Source organism: Mauremys reevesii, linkage group 4, assembly GCF_016161935.1.
Source record: "Mauremys reevesii isolate NIE-2019 linkage group 4, ASM1616193v1, whole genome shotgun sequence".
In the NCBI taxonomy this organism is placed as follows: Eukaryota; Metazoa; Chordata; order Testudines; family Geoemydidae; genus Mauremys; species Mauremys reevesii.
The window spans coordinates 127,498,369-127,519,162 of NC_052626.1; the positions used below are offsets into that span (position 1 = coordinate 127,498,369).

Below are 20,794 nucleotides of genomic sequence, written 5' to 3' on the forward strand. Positions count from 1 at the left end.
AATCTATTTTATTGAAAAGAACATTATACAGGTTATTTCAAGGTTCTCATATATTTCCACTTGCAGAAAGAATCTGTAGGTAGCTGCTGTGGAATTTCAAACATTCCATAGTTAAGTTATGATAGAATTTTGTGAGCAACTCTTTAGCTTTCTCCTCCTCTTCCATTATCACAAACTAGAAACTCCTTTTCTTATTGGATATTTCTTAAGGAAGTATTGTATAACATGTATGAAAAGACAGTCCCTGCCCCCAAGAATTTACTATCTATAATATAATTTTCCTGTTTTCTTTCCCAGATTATTACAATCACCATTATTGCTAACCATGTGCATCTGCATGCTGAGTCCAGTATGCTTGTGGCCAAAATGGTTCCACACAGGTTGGTAATTTCTAGTTATGAATGAAAATGTACTCTTTTTAGAGAGAGGGAGATATGACCTGCATTCCTTGTTCCTAGATGTATGACTTTGCATTTGGCTTTCTGAAAACATTTGGTTTGAATGGGCCCATCTTACCAAGTAATCCAAATTGTTCTGTATGTCTGCCCTTTCCTCACCATTATTTACCATCCACCAATCTTTGTGTCATTCACAAATTTTATTTTATTTATTTACATTTTAGATTAAATTTTATTTTAAATTGTAGAGAGAGGTTCTTGTTTGTGGTTTTTGTTTTTGTTGTTTTTCCAAATCTCTTTTTTTTTCTCCCCCTGGTCATTTTTCTTTACATTTGGCTTTCCTTGCAATGGGCTTAAAGTATTTTACAGACATTAATGAACTAAACCTCACAGTATCCCTGCAATCGAGATATTAAGTATCCTTATTTTACAGAGGTTGAAATTCAGGCATCAAGAGGTTATAGACAAGCAGTTGAAGCCAAGTGGAAAGTGCACTGCAGTTCAGGATATTTCTGAGAGGAGGGCGCTGGGTGAAACATATTCAGCAATGATCCTTATTGCTGCTGAAAATAGGTGCAGTCTGTGCCCCCTTCATTGTGTGCTGCCAAAGGCAACAGATAGATAGGGAAGCCTAGACACACCCCAACCAGTAGCTCTCACCCACCTCCCATAGGGCCATGAAACGCTCCTCTGTGTGTTAGCCAGGTCTCTGCCTAGTGCTTAAGGTAATGCTTGGCATCCTGCCCAGCTCCTGTGGATATGCTGGTTGGAAAGAGGCTACCTGCATGCTCTTTGATCCACCCTCCATCCGCTGCTCTTTTAAACAGTATTCTCCACAAATTACTGACTTACATTTACTGTGCAAATACATTAAGGGATTCTCATGAGATATCAGTGACCACCCCAGCAAGATTCAGAGCATCTCCTGGAGAGTATTGAATGCCATCAGCTGAGGTCCTGAACAGGGGGACTGTACGTAAGGCACAGAACAAGATTAAGACAATTTATTCTCTGCTATTCCAGGTTTCTGCCTCCTACACTGCCAGACTTATCAAATTTGAGTAGGATTGTAGCCCATGCCTTCTCCCTGGCTATTGTAAGCTACTTCCTTCTCATTTTTGTGGGAAAGAGGTACTCTTGTATTCACAACTACAGCATCTCCAGCAACCAGGTGAGAGCAAAACCTCACGTGCTTCCCAGATCAGCCCAACTGGACTTACTTGTCACTTACCAAAGCCACTAACTGGCTTGGAGTGTGGTGGGAGTCCCAGAGGCAGAGCAGAAATGCAGCCCAGTGGCTTTACAGCAACTCAGCTACCTTCCCAAAGGGAGGAAGAGCACTGGAATTGCAACTATCTGAAGCAGTGTAAGGGTTGAGAAAGGCTAAAACAGGGATGGCCAACCTGAGCCTGAGAAGGAGCCAGAATTTACCAATTTACATTGCCAGAGAGCCACTGTAATATGTCAGCAGCCCCTAGCAGCTTCCCCCACTTGCTCCCAGTGTTTCCCACCCACCCGCAGCCCCGCCGATCAGCACCTCCCCCTCCCTTCCTCCCTCCCCACACCTCCTGATCAGTTGTTTCATGGTGTGCAAGAGGCTCTACAGAGGGAGGAGCGAGGGCATCGCAGGCTCAGGGGAGGGGGCGGGAAGGGGTGGAGTGGGGCAAGGGCCTGTGGTAGATCCAGGGGTTGAGCAGTGAGCACCCCCCGGCACATTGGAAAGTTGGCACCTGTAGCTCCAGCCCTGGAGTCGGTGTCTATACAAGGAGCTGCATATTAGCTTCTGAAGAGCCGCATGTTGCTCCAGAGCCACAGGTTGGCCACCCCTCGGCTAAAACAGCGGGTGACCTCCAGCACCCTGCCTGAAACCAATCACATGCATATGGATGTTTGTTTGCCGCTGAAGAAAGATACATTGGGATATGGTAGGGGGTTTGGAGAGGCTGGGCTAAAACAACTGCTTCTTCTACAACCTGACTTCTGTATGTTCCTAATTGTGGGATGCACCCCCTGCTTATGCCAGTGAATTTTGGAACCTGTTCAGAGAGCGGTGCCTATTGCACAGTACCCAAACATTAATAGCCAAGGTTATAAAAAGGGCTGAATAGCCTCATTTCCTTCCTTTCTTTAGCCACCTATTGGTGTAAGGATCTTCTCTGTCTGGAGTGATGATATGGGAAGTCTTTGGGCCCCAAACTCCATTGTTTCTAGCGTACTATAGTTAGTAACTAGCAAGCTTGCGCCATTTAATATTTAGCTTCTTACAAAGGCATTGAGATTTTATTAGGATGGAACTAAGGCAGGTAGGAAGTCAGCGTGACTTCTTGTAGCCTTCTGGGAATACAAAGGGCACGTCACTTGCACCCAGCATTTGCATAAGTACATTATGCTGTGCATGTTAATTGGGTGTCATTCATTCAGGGTGCTAGAGTTCACTCTCAAAGGACTCTTCTAGAAGAAGGAACTGAAGTTGTTGAGGTCAGTGCTTCAGGGATGAACATGTGGTACAATGAAAGGGAGCGTCCTAGGAAGCACTGCTTTTCAGAAGGTTCCCAAAGCTTAGCAGCAGAGGCGGGCATCCCATAAGTGGGAGCAGATAGTAATATCACTCTTGGAAAAAAAACACAGTTACTATGATAAGTAAGTGTGGGGTTGTGTGTTTTTGTTTTGGCTGTGCTTTATAGGAGCTCATGACTGTGGGGTTATGCAATATCTTCAGTTCATTTTTCAAAAGCTTTGCTGTCAGCTGTGCTATTTCTGGGACTGTCATTCAGGAGAAGACAGGCGGAAAAACACAGGTGAGTTGGTTTGGTTGTATGAGCTGCGACACCTGATCAGGAGGTCAAGCTTCCAGACCTTCATCTAGGATCAGTATAATTCTACTAGGCAGGGGTGGGCAAACTCTTTGGCCCGAGGGCCACACAGGGGTTGCAAAACTGTATGGAGGGCTGGGTAGGGAAGGCTGTGCCTCCCGAAACAGCCTGGCCCTGCCCCCTATCCACCCCCTCCCACTTCCTGCCCCCTGACTGCCCTCCTCAGAACTCCCGACCCATCCAATCCCCCTGCTCCTTGTCCCCTGACCACCTCTTCCTGGGACCCACTGCCCCTAACAGCCCCCCCCCCAGTACCACCTATTCCAACCCCCCCTGCTCCCTGTCCCCTGACTGCCCTGACCCCTATCCACACCCCCGCCCCCTGACAGGCCCCCCAGGACTCCCATGACTATCCAACCCCTCCCCGTTCGCCATCCCCTGACTGACCGCCCCCAGAACCTCCGCCCCATCCAACTGCTCCCTGTCCCCTGACTCCCCCCCCCGAGGCCCTCCTGCCCCTTATCCAACCCCCTGCTCCCCATGCAGTTCAGAGCAGCAGGAGCTCACAGCCCTGCTGCCCAGCAGGAGCAGCAGGCCAGAGCGCTGGCGGCGTGGCGAGGTGAGGCTGCGGGGGAAGGGAGACAGTAGGCGAGAGGCTGGGGGCTAGCCGCCCTAGCCGGGAGCTCAGGGGCCGGGCAGGACAGACTCGTGGGCCTGATGTGGCCCGTGGGCCGTAGTTTGCCCACTTCTGCACTAGGGCCTGGTTTTCATCCAAGCAATTTACAGACTTCTGTAAACACCATTTTTCACAATTATACCTGTGCAATGTTAATTCCGTCCCCTTATGCTTCTGCATTAACATGCAGTCTTTAATTACATGATCACGTACTACTAGTTTTGCAATATCTATAGCAGAATACAATAGGTCATCTACTTTTGCTGTTGCTCCTGTACTAGGGCGTAATAGTGGTGGTCTTGCAATCAGAGGCACACGATTTCCTTTGCCCCTTTCCTTACTTGAAGGAGGTCTCAAATCCCCCTGCTTATACTGTTTGTGGACAAATGGTCCTTCAGCTGAAAAGAAGAGTGTATCTGAGTGGTATACAATGTCACCAGACTCTTTCAGAATCCTCTGAGTGGGATTAGGCCAATGGGATGAGTAGTCCAGTGAAAGCTGGTGCTTCGGAGATGGAGGGTTTGACAAAGCAACAGTACTTTTGAAGTACTATTTCCCATTGTACCGTGAAATCCTTCATTAATTTCTTACCTCAATAAGATGCGCTGCTGGTGGCTATACAATCTTTGATATCGGAGGAGCTTAGCAGAGGAGCAACACATGGTGAGCTCCGAAATGCATCTCTAACACAATATTTGTGTTCAGTTTGCAGCACTAATTGGAGCATCCATAATGCTAGTGGTAGTGATGAAACTAGGACACTTTTTCCAGTCTCTGCCTAATGTAAGTGAATTTGAAATAGAATGTAAGTAGGCTGCTCCCATAGCTAAGCATAACATAGAAGTCTTCCAGAATGCATTAGGGATTACACTACAGTTAATGGTTTCAAGGGATGGGACCAAACCAAAGTCACAGATTCAAAATCCCCTAAACTTTATGGGGCTGAAAATCCAGATAGAAAATTTTGCATCTCAGGCCCATTTCTGGTTGTTTAGAAAGAGCTTGATCTCACTGGCTGAACGATAAATGAAACTTCATAGCCAGAATCCATCATTTAAAAATAAAGGTTTCATTTATTATCTTAGTCCCCTATCTTGCAAACTCTTACACCGAGTAGTCCCATTGAACTCAACAGAGTTATACACTTCCATGAAGTACTCTTAGACATAAATGTGTACGTTTTTGTAGTATTGGTGCCTTAGAGACTTCACTAAAGGACACAAAACCCTCCAACTGGAATTTGGTTTTAGTATGTCTGGCACCAGCTTGGACTTTGAGATTTATTCCAAAACCAAATGGTCTCCTAAACTGCCTCCTCCAGATCTTTCATTGCCATATGAGACTATAATAAAATATTGTTCTTCGGGGACCCATTTGTCCATTTATCTCTTAATATTTACTCTGGCTCTCCCATTCTTTTGAAAGTTTTACTTAGGGAACTGCTGAGGCCGAGCCATATTTCCCAATGTCCCCTGGCCTCTCTGTAAGGCCATGTCTTCACTAGCACTTATGTCAGCAAAACTTTTCTCTCTCAGGGGTATGAAAAAAACACACCCCTGAGCGACATACATGTTGCCAGCATAAGCGTTCATGTGCACAGCGCTATGTCTGCAGGAGACGCTGTCCCACCAACATAGCTACCACCACTCGTTGAGCTTATGTCGACAGGAAAGCTCTCTCCCGTCTGCATGACCCAGCTACACGAGCGCTCTGACAGCAGCACAGTATTGATACAGCTGTGTCGCTGTAAGCTTGTAAGTGTAGACATAGCCTACGATGGGAAGACCAAGCTGTAGCCCTTTCCCAGAACTAGTTGACAAATTGGATGTTACCCACCCCCGTTTCTCTTGTCTGCATTAGGAAAAAGGGGTGTTTTTGACAAATGGTGTCAGACGGCTTCCCCTGTCTGTCTATGTGTCGTCCGTGCTAGTGGAAAGCACTCCTTATAGAAGCAGTATTTTTGTGGTGGCGATGTGGCCCTCCCTTAGTGTTTCAGGAGGCAAAAGCGTATTTGCAGTGGTTTATTGAAGAGAACTGCAGTGGAAGTTAACACATATTTCAACAGACAATGCAATTATATTTGCAGACATTCCTGTGAAATTAGACAAGAGATTATACACAAAATTAATATGGGTTTACAGGTCAGAAGAATATTGTTAGTTATATGTGTACACGGTAATTAGTGAAATGTAGATATTTTAACACCTTAACTTAGCAGTTTATCTAGCCATGGTCTATGTATCCATTTCATAGCATGTTTAGAGTCCCATAATGAATTAACAGGAAAATAAATGCTATTTTTCTCTGACTCCCATAGGCAGTACTAGCTGCAATTGTAATGGTCAACATGTTCCCATTTCTTGAAAAATTTATGGACGTCCCTACCCTGTGGAGACAGGATAAGTATCATTTTGTAAGTGGGAAAGACTCACACAGGGATTTGGGGCGGGGAGGGCGGAGTACTTTCAGGGAAGGATGCAGAGCAAACAATTCAGGTGCTCTTGGAGAGATGGTCCCCTGATGCACAAAGGAGGTTGGATTACTGAAAGGGGATGTTTGATGCAGTGAAATAGTTTTACAAATTAACTTGCAATTATTTCAGTATAGGCAGAATTGCTTATGGCCTCAAAATGTTAGGGGAGGCAAACTGTTCAGGTACCATGTGGGTGACTTCAGGCTAGTAGAGCTGGATGTTTGTAAGGAAACAGTTCTCACCTGCACCCAAGCCAGCCCACACCCTTTTTCACCTATAGATTACTTTGTATTCTATTTTTTTTTAAAGGAACAAATATATTGAAGAAAGTTTCTCCCAAAATAAAATATATGTAATGAAAAAATCAACAACATTATCTCCACATATGTTTGAAGTAGACAAATGTTGAATGCTCAGATCCCTCAGTGATGAGTTTGGTATACATACCTAACTGATATATAGGTAAACTAGGGATGATACCTCCTCTAGTGTCCTGCATGTTAAGAAAAGGAAACTTAGCTGAGGAGGTTTGCTTCCAGATCATACATCCTGTTTTCACTACTCTTGGCCAATGCTGTGGTTTTGGTAGCTGGGACAAGAGAGGCCCATAACTTTAGTAGCCTGTTTATATGTAAACACTATAAAACTTGAGTAACCTACTCCTTGGCAAGGCTTATAGCTGGAAACAAGATTTTCTAAAATTTTATGAACCTAGATCATTTCCAGATGAACTAAAACAGCTTTTAAAAACATTTCAAAAATATATTAGCTGAACTGAAGTTTATTCAAACATATATTGGTGTAAAAGCAGCCTGTAACCTGTTGCCAGCCTCTCACTTTAACTGCAAGTTCTGCTTTTAAAAAGTGTTAGCCAAGTAGATCCACACTGTAGGTGGAAGTGTGCTCTTGGTGACTGAACTACTGAACCTATAGGAAGCAGTGTCCATTGGAGCCATGCTGTCTTCCCACCATGTGTGGACACACATCCCCTCTCCCCTCATGCAGGATTCTGAGCTCAGAGGAGCATGACCCCAATTGCCATTTGATACCTTCACATCACTGAAACCCTGTTAAGAAGGCTTGAGATTCCGACTGAGCATCAACTTTTCATCCTCCTCAGATTGTGAAGACTTTGGAGTCAACCTCTATCGATACTCTCTTTGACCACTGGAAAGGATGGCGCATCTCGGTCACTTGTGCCTCCATTTCCAACGAGAGTGGTTGTGTTTTCTTCTGTTGACCAGAGCAGGGTTCTTTCCCCTGTTACTCCACTCCAGGATTTAGCACATGAGCTCCTTCTGGGAGAGACTGGGTCTTGGTACTCAAGGACTCAGTACAGTTTCTCTACCATTGGAGATGGCGCTCCAAACCCGTGTTGGGAATTCTCAGCACCCTGTCTCAGTCAGGCCTTCTCATCCTTCTAGTCCTCTTGGTGTAGGGCACAATTATGTATGCAAACTTGGATGCCCTTGTAGTTACACATAACACTGCCACTGGTGTATTACGGACTTTGGATTCTGCATCCTCAAACGTATGGTACCTGTATATTTGATGGAGTAGGGGGAGTAAATCTATCAGCATTGGTAGTTTGATTCTGTGGTTGAGGTTCTGAAGCCCTGTGCTTTGATCCATGTCTGTCACCACTTCCGGGGTAGAAATGTTCCAGGAGTGAAGTTGAGACACTTCAGCTGCTATCATTTCTAACCTCTACTTTCATACAGCAATCTAATGAGATGCAGAGAAAAGCCAGCCAGAGATGCTGTGTGGTAGGACCAGCAGCAGCCAAAGCAGGGATCTTCTGGCCTTTGGACAGTCCAGTCACAACTATAGAATGTTTTCTGACTTTCTCTGCCCTATGCTGATTGGCTATTTGCTCTAGCCCTCCACTCCCTTTTCACAGTATTTTCACCTCAGCTTCCCTTCACACCTTTTCCCCTGCCCTGTCCCCTTCTCCTTCTTTCCTCTCCCTTTTCTTTCCATTTAGCTGATCCCCTCCTAAGTAAACCCACCAAATCTCCCCTCTCAAAAATGTTGCAGAACCAACATGATGTTTGCAGCTATAACATAGTTCATTCTGCTGTGTTTGTGTAGTGCCTAGCAGTGTGTTCCTGGGCCATGACTGGGGCTCATAGGTGCTGTTGTAATATTACTACTAATATAATAATAAATCTAGATTAAGAACATAAGATAATAAGAATGGCTATACTGGGTCAGACCAAAGGTCCATCCAGCCCAGTATCCTGTCTGCTGACAGTGGCCAATGGCTGGTGCCACAGAGGGAGTGAACCTAACACGTAATGATCAAGTGATGTCTCTCCTGCCATCCGTCATCACCCTCTGACAGACAGAGGCTAGGGACACCATTCCTTACCCATCCTGGCTAGTAGCCATTAATGGACTTAACCTCCATGAATTTATCCAGTTCTCTTTTAAACCCTGTTATAGTCCTAGCCTTCAACACCTCCTCAGGCAAGGAGTTCCACAAGTTGACTGTGCACTGTGTGAAGATAGTGTTTGATGGTGCTCCTGAGAAAAGTTCAACTGAAAAGTCATTAGGGCCTTTCTGAGGTTTACAGTAGCTCTGCTCAAGATAAGCCATCCCAAGTACATCTATCAGGACAGGATGCAGCTGAATTATTGGTTTGACTGAGTGAATGCTGCTGTCTTTGGTGGCTGAGATGGAACAGGTTACATGGGGGCACTGTTTATGTGTTCTACTTGTTTGAGCTTTTCAGCAGCTAATATTGTCCTCCCTGCCTCTTATTCAAAGGTTATTTGGATTGTGACTTTTGCAGCCGTTCTGTGTCTTGGTCTTGATATCGGCTTGATCATCGCAATGGGATTCACCTTCTTCATCATCACTGTTAGGTCACACAGGTACTGGGCCTTGTTACCCTCAGAGCAGGGCACTGAGTTTACCTAAAGTTGTTATTTTGGGAATAGCAGTATGTCACAGTCCAGTACAGAAGTGGTTTTGTGCTTGTGGGGTAAACCCTTTGGTTAATGTTTTTCTCAGGTCTAATGATTTCGCATCTGTGCATGAACTGGTACATTTTTGGGAATTTAACCTCCTAGCCTAGCTGATGGACTATCCATTTGAGCCTCTGGAAAGGGTGCCTCTGTCACCTGACTAAAGACCATTTATTGTGACAATAACATCAGCCAGGAGATTCAGCGAACTGCTCGCTTTAATCACCTACCCTCCATACACAGTCTTCCATAAGAATAAGGTGGTACACTGTGTCCTCATTCCAAGATTATCCCTAAAGTGTGGTCATTGATAGTCACCTGACTCAGTCCATCAACATATCTTTCTTCTCACTAAATGCATTCACTGCCAGGGGAGATCAGCTTACTCAAGATCGACATTAACTGGACCTTTCTCTACTCCTGCAACAGAACAAAACTCTTCTGTAAAATCTCCCCACACACCCCCTCTCCCCCCAGTTATTTAAGGTTTACATTGATAGACTTATGGGGCAGATTATTTCTTCCCAGTGATTATCAAAGGACATTAAATTCTGTACAGAGACATGCTATGAGCTAGCAGGTATCCCAGTCCTTAAAAGTATCAGAACACATTTATTGAGTCATAGAGTTTAAGGCCAAAAGGGACCACCAGATCCTCAAGTCTGACCTTCTGTATATCCCAAGCCACTAAATACCATCCAGCCACCCCCATACCAGGCTAATAACCAGAATTAGACCAAAGTATTACAGCCCTCAGTTGAATTGATCCAAAATGGCTTCTAAGGCATTCCTTTAGAATGTCACAGTTATGAAAATATTTCAAGTTGCGACATGAAAGTTAGCTCATACTTCTGTGCAGCATCATTTTTGTGACCTAGCCTTGACATCCAATGAGCACCTTTGGAGAGTAGTTCTGGATAGCTATTCATTTAAATATCCTCCCCATTCATACCATGCTGGCAGTTTGTTACTGCTTGTGAATTTCCCAAAAGTGGGGATGTGTACTGACAATACTCTAAAGCATGAGAAAAGTTACCAGGAAATGGATTTCTTTGAGTACAGTGTCACTACACACTGACACTAGTCACCCTCTAGATCCTTCTTCCTCACTTCTTTGGAGAATATATTGGATTTGTGGGAGGGAGAGACTACATGCCTTCTTACATACCCTTGCCTGAGTGTTCTCTGGCTTGAAACAGAGCTTTCTAGAGGGTTCAAAGTTTGATGTGAAGGGTACGGGTGCTTGGGTGTCACACCCCCAAAGCCACAGCTGGTGTATCCAATAAAGAAGATAGGGACAGGGACCAAAATATTGGATGGTGCTGGTTCTTCTCTCTACTCTAAGGAAATCTAATAAACACCTTGTTTCAGAATGAAGATTGTGATGCTGGGCCAGATTCCAAACACGGATCTATACAGAAGTTTATCTGACTACAAAGCAGTAAGAGAAAAAAACTAATACCCAGTCCCTCTCTGTAATCCAGTTTCTTCACTTGGACACCTGTGAGTGATCCATCAGATTCCGTTTATTCACTTCAAGCCTTGAAAATCTGTAAGGATCTTTGTATATTGGCAGTGAAGAGAGATACGAATTGAGCAAAGATAGGGAGATTGGTCTGACTTGTCACTTTGGGAGCTCATTCTATTGATACAGGCTCCACCAGTAATGAAAGGCTTGCTCCCTGTCATTGCTGGAACTATACAGAATTTATTGCTGATCTGCTGTCCTCAGTCAGGTCATGTCTACTCTAGGAAAATGACCCATTTTTCACAACAGATGTCAATAATGACTGTGTCTGTGTGACAGATTTTTGTTACCAATTCGCCATTGGATTGTGACATCTGTACTAGAATTTCTTAAAAATTCTTCTGGCAGTGGTATCAAGAGCAGGGCACTGGTATTTTTACCATAATGTTGTTGACCCTACTGTATGCGGATCTGGATAATGCTGTGGTGAACAGCATTGTCTACATTAGTACTCCCCTTATTGCTAAACTCATGGAGCTGCAAAGGTGGGAGAACTTAAAAAAAAAGTGTGGTGTAGACAAGCTGTAGGGTATTTTCACTAATGAGTTTTAAAAACAATGTGGCTTGTCCTGGTCAGAGGAGACCCATTATCAATGTCAGCCCTGGATCATTTTTCTAGCATAGGTACAAACCTCAGAGACTCCGGTTTTGTCTTCCAGGCAGCAGAGATTGAAGGTGTGAAAATCTTCCAGTGTTGTTCCTCCATCTCCTTTGCAAATATGAGACACTTCAAAGGCTACTTGTTACAGAAGGTAAACACCACTTTTCCAATCGCCATCAGCTTCTGAACTCCTCCATTGGAAGCACACAACCCTCTCTGATACATGGTCTGTCTTTTTCAGATGGATGTGAAAGCAGTGCCCCTCGATGAAAATGAAATGAGAGCTTTAATCTCAGTTAGTCTGTCTAGCACTGGATTGGAGAGAAAGGATTTGAAGTGTGCCTGTGTTTGCGATCCACCTGAGCTATTACCCAGGGTCAGCTACCTTTTTTTTTTTTTTTTAAATAATTATCTAGCCAGGGCACCCAGACTTTGTGAAACTGAGGGCCATGTCATTAGCTTGCCTGATGGCCATACCTAATTGCATATATATTTGCAAACCAAAAATAAGCAAGTACAACCCTTATATTTGCTCTCAACCCTTATATTTGTTTATATCTTCCATGGTAGATTAATTGAAATTTTGCTTGTTGGTTGAATTGACCAGCAGTGGGAAAACCCAACATGTTTACCTTCCTTTCTGGAGCTGAAAGAACTAACTTTGTCAGATGCCTCAATAGGGGTTTGCTTTCCTTTTCCCATCAAAGACTGTCTTTGGCTTCTGAAGAATTCTAGCCACTCCTAATGTGAGATACCCACAAATGCATGATCACTAAATAAGTCAAATCCTACCAGTCACAGTCTCCATGATCAGAGGATTTCTCCTCTCCTTATGACAAACTCTATTGAATGACTTCTGTACAGCCAGTCACATGCCCCATAATCAGAATTTGACAGTGTCATAAGCAAATGGATGGAAGAGGCTTCCGCAATATTCTTAATTCTCTAAATTATCCAATGTACTTTGTAAAAGATAACAAAAGCCCCTTGTGGGGAAGCAGTTTTGGAAGGATGGGCAGGACTGAGCTTCTGAAGGAAGTCTGTGATCGCTTTGAGCTGCCATCTTCTTCCAAAGTGCCAAGCTGCAGTGTGTGAACCTTTCAGCTGCTTTAACTCTTTTTCTAGTGTAAAAGCCAAACTTGGAGCTATTCAGTATTCCAAACTTAACTTTTTTAAAAAGGAATTGAGTTAAAATTATTGGCTGGGTGACAAACTACTGCTGAAAAGGCAGCTAGGCTTAGAAGGGGCAGGGGGTGGAGAGACCAAGGAACCATCACAAGAAAGGGTTGGGTTTAAAAATTAAATAACAAAAGCATATATTCAAACTGTTAAGGAAAAAAATGATAACCTCTTCTCTGTTTTCTCATCACTTTATCTTAGGAACTGCTTTTCATAGGGGAAGACTATGGTGCATAAAACCTCATAAAACTGCTTCTATTTTAAAAAATGGAATACAAAATTAGTGGCCCACATTCCAATGGTAATAAGCAACTCCAAGATGTGCAGGACTAGGTTAACACAGCACTTCCAGGGTAGTTGAAGGTACTCTGCTGACCACAACCAAGACTTGCATCAGTCTCCTACTAATTTATGTACTGTTGTGGCTTAGTGCTATATTTAGCATAAGTTCAAAGGTATTTCTATCATGAGAGAGGAAAGATATCAAATGATTTACCATGCAGTTATAACTGCAGCAAGAGAAATTCTACCTTCTCGACACAATTCTCTTAACTGTCTTTATTCTCCACTTGACCATTCTAGATACCCTACACTGAGAAACTGGTGAAGCGACTTCATAGGGATAACGAGTCTTCATCGTCTTCCCTGAATTTGATACGTTGGTCAAAGTTTGAAAGGAAGCACAGTTCTGGGACTCTCACAACAGGAATGTCGCAAACACAGCATGCTCAGTCCACAGCCATCAGGCTCAGGGCAGCAAGACCTGAGACTGGAAAGAAGAAGGATGAAGGAAAGAGGATATGGAATTCTTCAGACCTTGGAGTAGATACTTCCACAACACTATTGTGCCAGGAACCAGTACAGTTGCAGTCCACAGAGTTTTCAGCATATCCAGTCCACACTATTATTTTAGACTTCAGCATGGTGCAGTTTGTGGATTTGCAAGCTTCAGATTTACTGAGGCAGGCAAGTCACTTCAGTGCATGTAAAAGCAGAAACTGAAGTTTGCCCAACATCAGATGCTTCCCATTACCCTAAAGTTACCTATTATATAAGCACCTGTACCTGTTCCTATTGACTTTAATGGGAGTAAGACCGATCTTTGTATTTTCACAAATGTGTAATTTTGAAGATCCACATATATTCCCTGGCTGTTGTTTAAAGCTACACTGTAGATCTAAAAAACACATGCAAAATGCCCTTTCCTGAGTCACTAATAATATCTCAGACTATTTCAACTCAAATCACCTTTTTAATCTCTCATTTAATTTTCCCTATTTCTGCTGTTTGTTTTTTCCCCTTCACACAGCAAACTGGAAGCTTTGGCATATTTAGGTAGTGCTACGTGCCTGTTGTTTTGGAACTTCAGTGCTTTGTACTTCATTACAGCTTCCAGGAGGAAATCCTGTTTGGGACACTCAAAGTGCTGATTCTTGTTTCCAAAGTAGGAGAGGCTCAACTCTCTTATTCCCTGAGATGTTTTATTTAAAATGTTGGGATATCCCTTATTGTAAGTTAGCATGTTCTTACATGAAGTCTTTGTCTCTAGCACACGTGAGCATTTTTGGTTTGTCTGGACATTTAAGGGTTATCTTAGTCCTAGACAAAAAGAGTAGATATAAAAATGTCTGTTCTCTCTGTTGGCATTGGTTTGTTATAGTTGTTCATTGCAGCCTTATCTACTTTTTCTTTGGGACATCTCTTTAGCTTCAAGTGAAAATCCTGGCAGATAGTATCTTTAGAGAAAATAAGTTACCTGTAGCTGTACTTCTCTGAAGATACCGTGTCAATGGGATCCTCACCTGATTATCCTCAGATATTAAAGATTATCTTTTAACAAGTTTCTCTACTTACACTTGACCTGGATTTTCAAAAGCAACTGAAGGACAACTAATGATTTTAAGGGCCTCAATTTTGAGGTGCCCAACTTCAGGCACCTTAATTATAAAGGGACCTGACTTTCAGGGTATGCCCTGTAAAATCAGGGGCCTTTTAAAATTAAAGTGTCTCAAGATGGGCACCCAGAAACAGAGGCACTCAAACTTACTGCTTTTGTTTGAAAATGTAGGTCCTTATTTCCATTGTTTTACTCTGGGGCATATTTTGTGTGTGCACACACATGTGTGGGCATTGAATCATTTCCAGTTGGCTTAATATGGGAGCTCCACGTGCTGTACAATCAAAGCAACTGATCTGAATACTGGGAAGGCCGAATTTATATCCTACAGACTGTGGTACATGATGTCCAATATGGGACCTGGCTCTCTGGAGTCAGAATTCTTTGAACTATGAGAGTTCTGCAGGTCTTGCACTGACCTAAGACCCCGGATTAAATCTTCTAGAAGAATGGTATCTTTAGAGAAGCAGAGTTATAAGCAAAAGCTTTCCCCCCCTTGTATGTCCTGCCTTCTGGTACCAGGGCCATTCCTGCATAGAGCATGAGAGTGGCACTGATATTAATATGGGATTCTCTCTACAGATGTTCCACATGTTTCAGAATATTGGCATTTCAGTCCTGATCGCCAGCTGCCACCGTGAGTATTGTATGGGCAATGCTGTATTTAACCACTTTTTGTAAGAAAAAGAAAAATTTTAAACCTTGGTGAAATGCTTTAACTGTGCTCCTTCGTGTGACCCTGTCTGCATTGGTGGTGTTTTTTGTTTTGTTTTACAGTCTCTGTAATAGCAATCTTTGAGAAGAATGATTTCTTTGATGACTGTGTCACCAAAGCACGGTTCTTTCTAACGCTGCATGATGCTGTGCTGGCCGCTTTGGAACAGAATCAAAGGCCAGAGACTGTGGCACTCAGCATTGGACAGCCTGACCAGGAGTTAGATGAAGGGCTCACAGAAGAACAGAAGGTGTGGTACTCAGTTTAAATCTAGATGCTGCCTAGTGATCCTACAAGGATTTTAAGGTGTAAACATAGAAAGGCAGTTTGAGCTAGGGGAATGAGTATGGGCATATGGTAGCCTAGGGACTCCTGGGTTCTAATCCCATCTCTTACATTGACTCCCTCTGTGATCTTGGGAAAGTTACTTAATCAGTCTGTCCCTCAGTTTCCTCACCTGTAAAATGAGGACAATAATACTGCCCTATGGTATAGCCTTTTGTATTAATTAATGTTTGTAGAGCAGTTTTGAAGATGTATAGTGCTGTGACCAGGTGCCTTTTGCAGTTTGATTTAAAACAAATTCTACACACTGTGTAAAGTCAAACTTATCCCCTTCCTGGGGATTGGCTTTAACAAAGAAATTAACAATAAGATAAAGTTATGTTAAAATCTTTTCCCGAGCTTGGCTGCTCTTAGGATTCCTACCTCAGAGACTGCTTAGCCCACAACCTAAATTCTCTCCCTCCAAAAAACCTCTGCTAGCTCTCTGATATGCAGTTGAGATAATGAACCATTTGCGGTATTGAGTCATCAGAAACCACTTAATCCATTCCCAGCAGGATCAAAATGTGCTAGCAAAGTATAGCTGTTTCAGGAAAACAGTACTGTCATACATCTCACCCCCACTTGGAGCTGTTGGGTTCACAAGATGGGGACCTGCATGGATCCTTCTAAACTTAAATCCTAGTTTAGATCTGGTAAAAGCTGCCACCACCCAATAATGTACGTGTATTGGGACACAGTCCTTCCCCAAAATCCTTGGGGATCCCAAGAGCCCCAAATCCATGGAGTTCTTACACCTAGGAGAAATAAACCATTCCCCCCTTCTTCTCTCCCCCCTCCCTTTTCCTAGGAGAGATACCGGGATCCAACTACAGAGGGATGCCTCCCTTCTCCCCTTTCCCTGAGAATACCCAAGGAAAGATCAACCAAGTCCTTAACAGAAAAGATTTATTAAAGAATAAAAAGAAAGTAACTGTCTCTGTAATACCCAGATGGAACAATACACAGAGTCTAAACTTATTAATCTCTGGAGAGAATCCCCCCTCCTTTCTTTCTCAGTAAAAGCAATAACAGTACAGAATTAAAGAAATTCTATAGCAAAACACAGAATTGCAAATACAGAAATAAAAGTATAAGAATACTAGTTCCTTGCTAATACTCACTAGCTTGAATAGAAGAATTTATTGCAGAAACCTGTGAGGACTTGATTAAGATGTCTGGACTCTCTTAACTCCCAAGAGAGACTCTCTTAAAACAAAGAACAGAAAAAAAAACCTTCCCTCCACAGGGATTTGAAAATATCTTGTCCCTGATTGGTCCTCTGGTCAGGTGTCCACAGGTACTGCTTGTTAACCCTTTACAGGTAGAAAAAAACCTTAACCCTTAACTAACTGTTTATGACAAGTACGACCCTGTAACAGGTTATATGTATATGATAAACATTCATTATTAAACCCTAATGAGTGAGAGGACAGGCCTGATTCTTCTGTCACGTTAGTGTAAATCACAAGCATGAAAGTCAATGGATTTACACTAGTATAAAAGTGGTGTTAGTGAGGAGAATTGGACCCAAATTGTTTAGGATCATATAGGAGTAATGGCATGAAACTAAGCAAAGATACATTTAGAATGAATACCAGAAAAAGTTCCTACTGATCAGTTCTGTCAGCAGCATATCACTAGAGAATATATTGTTGAGGAAAAATCATGCCTTGACTGTGGGCTATGTTGGGTGACAGAGAGGGGGACTCAGTCTGAAAAGTCTTTTCATCTTTATACTCTGATCTACAGAATTAAGGTAAATCAACTGGACTAAACATTTTCATGTGTTGTCACATTACACCCTCAACTGCTGACGTTAAAACTGACTAAGAAGCTGGCTAACTGGCATTCCACTTGGGTTCTCGCCAGGTTTCAAATAATAATATTTGTAAAGTAGTACTCAAGTGCTGAGTATTAACCAATTAATTATCACAGGAATGACTTATCTACTTTCCCTGGTAGATAATTAGGTAAGTATTATTCTTTAAAGATCATATCAGAGCAGGTTTCATAGTCCTTAAAAAATATTCACAGTGGCTAAGGGTGGCGGGAAATATTTTGGATATTAGAAGTCAGTCCCTATTTTCCATACCCTCTGATTTTCCCAGAAAAAAAAATCCTTTAGAAATTAAATTCACCTTGCTTAAATTCAAACCAAAGATGAATTTTGGAAAATTTTCTGTTCACTGTAGGCCAAATCCTGAAGTCTTTGATTTGGGCAAAACTCGCACTGAAGTCAGTGGAAGTTTTGCCTGCTGAAAGCCTTCAGAATTTTGGTTTATCTCACTGACAACAGTACAATGCGTTATTGTCTTGCAATGAAGACCACTCGTATTCTGGAAAGATACCTTGACACTTCTGAAAAATCAAGGAACTAATCCCATCATCCTTGCCTACTTAGATAAATTCAGCGTCCCTTCACTTATTCTGCAATTTCAATTAGATGCAGCATTTTTTTTCCACTTCCCTTCCTAAACTGTTGTATACTATTGATGCGTGCTGTTAAACAACTAACCCCTGGCCTATACTACAGAATTACTTCAGTATAAGTACTCAGGGGTGTAAATAATTCACCCTGGAGCGATGTCGTTATACTGACCTGAGCGCCAGTGTAGACAGCACTATGTTGGTGGGAGATCTTCTTCCGCCAACATAGCTCTTGCCTCTCGCGGAGGTGGATTATCCTGTCGGTGTAACGCATCTTCATGAATGTGCTACAGCGGACAGTGTTTTAAGTGTAGACCTGCCCTCACTCCTGCTTTCCCCCCACAAGAGGTTGCTGCCCTTTATTGGTTGGTAAAGTGACCGCTATGTATGTATAGTTTGTGGTGCCACCTTGGGATCTTTTTGGACGAAAAGTACAATGGAAATGTAAGACAATATTATTTTTTGTGTATGTTGGCAGGGGGTGAACCAGTATGTGAGTTATGGCGAAGATGGTCTTGGTGGTGACATAATTTTAATGCGTCTCCTCTTGGCTGCTAGATCAAGGACCTTGTCAGGGGAATTCAGAAGTTTTATTCTTTTCTAAATTATTGCTGGATCCACTTCAGTCTTATCAAGGAATATGCAAGGGAGCAGGGGGGCTTTTCATTCCAATATCTCACGCATTGTGCAGCTCACTAGAAGGCATTGATTGTGTGTGTTTCAGGAGAGAAGTCTGCACTCCGGTAACAACAAAGATACTTCCTCTTTAAAGACTACCAGGAGCGAACTCTTGAATGAAGAGCCGATATCCGATCTCTTCCGTACATATTCACTCCAGAGTGAAACAGAGATGAACGTATTCCAACAGTATGATGCTCCACCCCCTGAGCCAGGTGACAGAGATGAGGAGTGGGAGCAGAAGTGGAAATATGCCAGAGATCCCTGAGATGCACAAGAACTGACAGGGAATCCTAGTCCAGTATATGGGGAGAGGTGCTGATATAGCACAGTTCAAGTAGTTCTTGCCTGCATTTTGGTGGGGTTTTTTGCCTTTGTCTCTTTCAAAGTTATTGAAGTAGCCAACTAGTCAGTCCATCCAATGGTTCTGCTGGTTTAAGGAAACTAGCACAGTTTATAAAGTTACCTTTCAGGATTTTCAAACAGAGGGACTATTTAGCAGCTATTTTAACCTTTGTAGTGAATTAACTATAAAACTTGGAACCATTAAATTAATTTTTACATGTTTCTGAAATTCTTTGTGGTTTTTTAAATATCCTCAAACATGGCACATCTTTTGCATGTTGTTTTTTTAGGGACTAAATCTCGTTTGCAGTTTTCAGCAGATTGCACACATGTTGTTTCATTAACCTCAGATGCATGCAAAATGAGGTGACACTATTGAACAGTGTTTCTCAACCTTTTTTGATACCAGGGCTTGCTGCCTTCCTAAATCGTGTCAGGGAGATCTCAGGGACCGGCGCCAGTCCATGGACTTGGTCATTGAGAAATACTGCTCTATAAGGAAGCATGTCATCACTGATACTTTGCTAAAGTTGCCTAGTGTATTCAGTAAAAACTCAATACTTTGACTTTTTTTTCCAGTCCTGCTAATACCTCCTGCCAGTGAATTATGTTATTTGCTTCTCTTTTTGGTAGACATTCACTGAGACCGCAACAAATGGAGACATTTAGTTCAGTTTCATTATAAAGAGATGAAAAAATGGCTTATTTAGAATAAGATATAGGTGGCAAGTGGACAAAAACAAACTTCTCAGTTGTATTATCTGAGTACCAGCCTTTTACTCAATAGACTGGTGAAACTGTGACATCACCATAATGGTGCATGGTGGGGTTTTATTTGGAACAGGAGCAGTCTTGCTATATCAGGGATGCACATCCCAAGACCCTATCATGTGCACATTCAGGAAATTCTTCCCTGGCCTCAGTACCTAGAGTGAGGACTGAGGGTGAAATTCATCAGCACAAGGTCCATGTACCATTTAAGTCCCTTTATGAGACCATAAATTAGATTTAAACAATGCATAGTCCCTGTACTGGTCCTGTGCTCCAGCATGAATTTCACTCTGTGAGAGCATCTCCAGCCTCTGCTGTGTGCATGGTGCAGTTTCTCCATGTGGTGCAGTAGCAGGGAGACTATATAGGACTCTTACAATGCTGGGCTGTTCCTGGTGGTTAAGTTTTAACTATATGTGGGTGCATAGAAATGTTAATATTTAATTATTTGTAATGTTACTTGCATTAGTAAATCATCCAGACTTTTTCAATTTAAATTCGTACGGCTTCCAGGGAGTTCCTGGAGGAGGGACATTGTACTGTATCTGTGTAAGGTGAAACGGTAAAAGGTTTTAAAAACAATATATGTGTGCATTCTTACAGTGGAAGAAGCTTTCAGTCTCACAGCTCTGATACTTTGAATGGAGCTTTCAATTCTTCCTGTCTTTCTAACAGTGTTGAGTAACTCTCATAGTACACAGGCTTCCCTTGTGGTGTTTCTGTACAGTGGCTTCAAGTCAAGTCCCTTTGTGAGTGGCAGCTCCAATCAAAACAGAGCAATACAAAATTTACAACAAGCAAGGCCTTAATTTTCAGAATCTATGAGTTGTACTGTGGCATCCTTGACTTAAGATGAGTGATGCTACTAGCCCTTTGCAATGCAAAGAGCCTTCCCATTGTAAATTTGGGAGGAGTACTCTTGGCCTGTTAATCACCCTTGTAAAGAATAAACAATACCAGCAGCAAAGGTGTGACTATGCCCTTTCCACTCCACAG

General features: G+C 42.6%; 1 protein-coding gene and 1 long non-coding RNA gene across 5 annotated transcripts in view; one reads left to right on the forward strand and one right to left on the reverse strand.

Moving 5' to 3' along the window:
• SLC26A8 (solute carrier family 26 member 8) overlaps window positions 1-19,249 on the forward strand; it is a 30,673-nt gene extending 11,424 nt beyond the window's left edge. For 3 of the 4 annotated variants that reach the window (XM_039534687.1, XM_039534689.1, XM_039534690.1), the window contains exons 8-20: window positions 298-380; window positions 1,422-1,569; window positions 3,083-3,196; window positions 4,593-4,670; window positions 6,205-6,300; window positions 9,131-9,237; window positions 10,702-10,771; window positions 11,518-11,610; window positions 11,701-11,835; window positions 13,221-13,604; window positions 15,118-15,172; window positions 15,313-15,500; window positions 18,729-19,249. In XM_039534687.1, the coding sequence (XP_039390621.1) occupies window positions 298-380; window positions 1,422-1,569; window positions 3,083-3,196; window positions 4,593-4,670; window positions 6,205-6,300; window positions 9,131-9,237; window positions 10,702-10,771; window positions 11,518-11,610; window positions 11,701-11,835; window positions 13,221-13,604; window positions 15,118-15,172; window positions 15,313-15,500; window positions 18,729-18,950 (1,773 nt within the window). In that variant the 3' untranslated portion in view covers window positions 18,951-19,249. The remainder of the gene's footprint in view (window positions 1-297; window positions 381-1,421; window positions 1,570-3,082; window positions 3,197-4,592; window positions 4,671-6,204; window positions 6,301-9,130; window positions 9,238-10,701; window positions 10,772-11,517; window positions 11,611-11,700; window positions 11,836-13,220; window positions 13,605-15,117; window positions 15,173-15,312; window positions 15,501-18,728) is intronic. The other variant, XM_039534688.1, reaches the window with a different exon arrangement.
• Window positions 5,859-11,542, reverse strand: LOC120403532. The gene is made up of 3 exons (XR_005597574.1): window positions 11,491-11,542; window positions 9,649-9,750; window positions 5,859-5,979 (listed from the first exon to the last, which is right to left on the reverse strand). It is a non-coding gene; the product is annotated as an uncharacterized LOC120403532 (long non-coding RNA).
• Window positions 19,250-20,794: the final 1,545 nt, after the last annotated feature.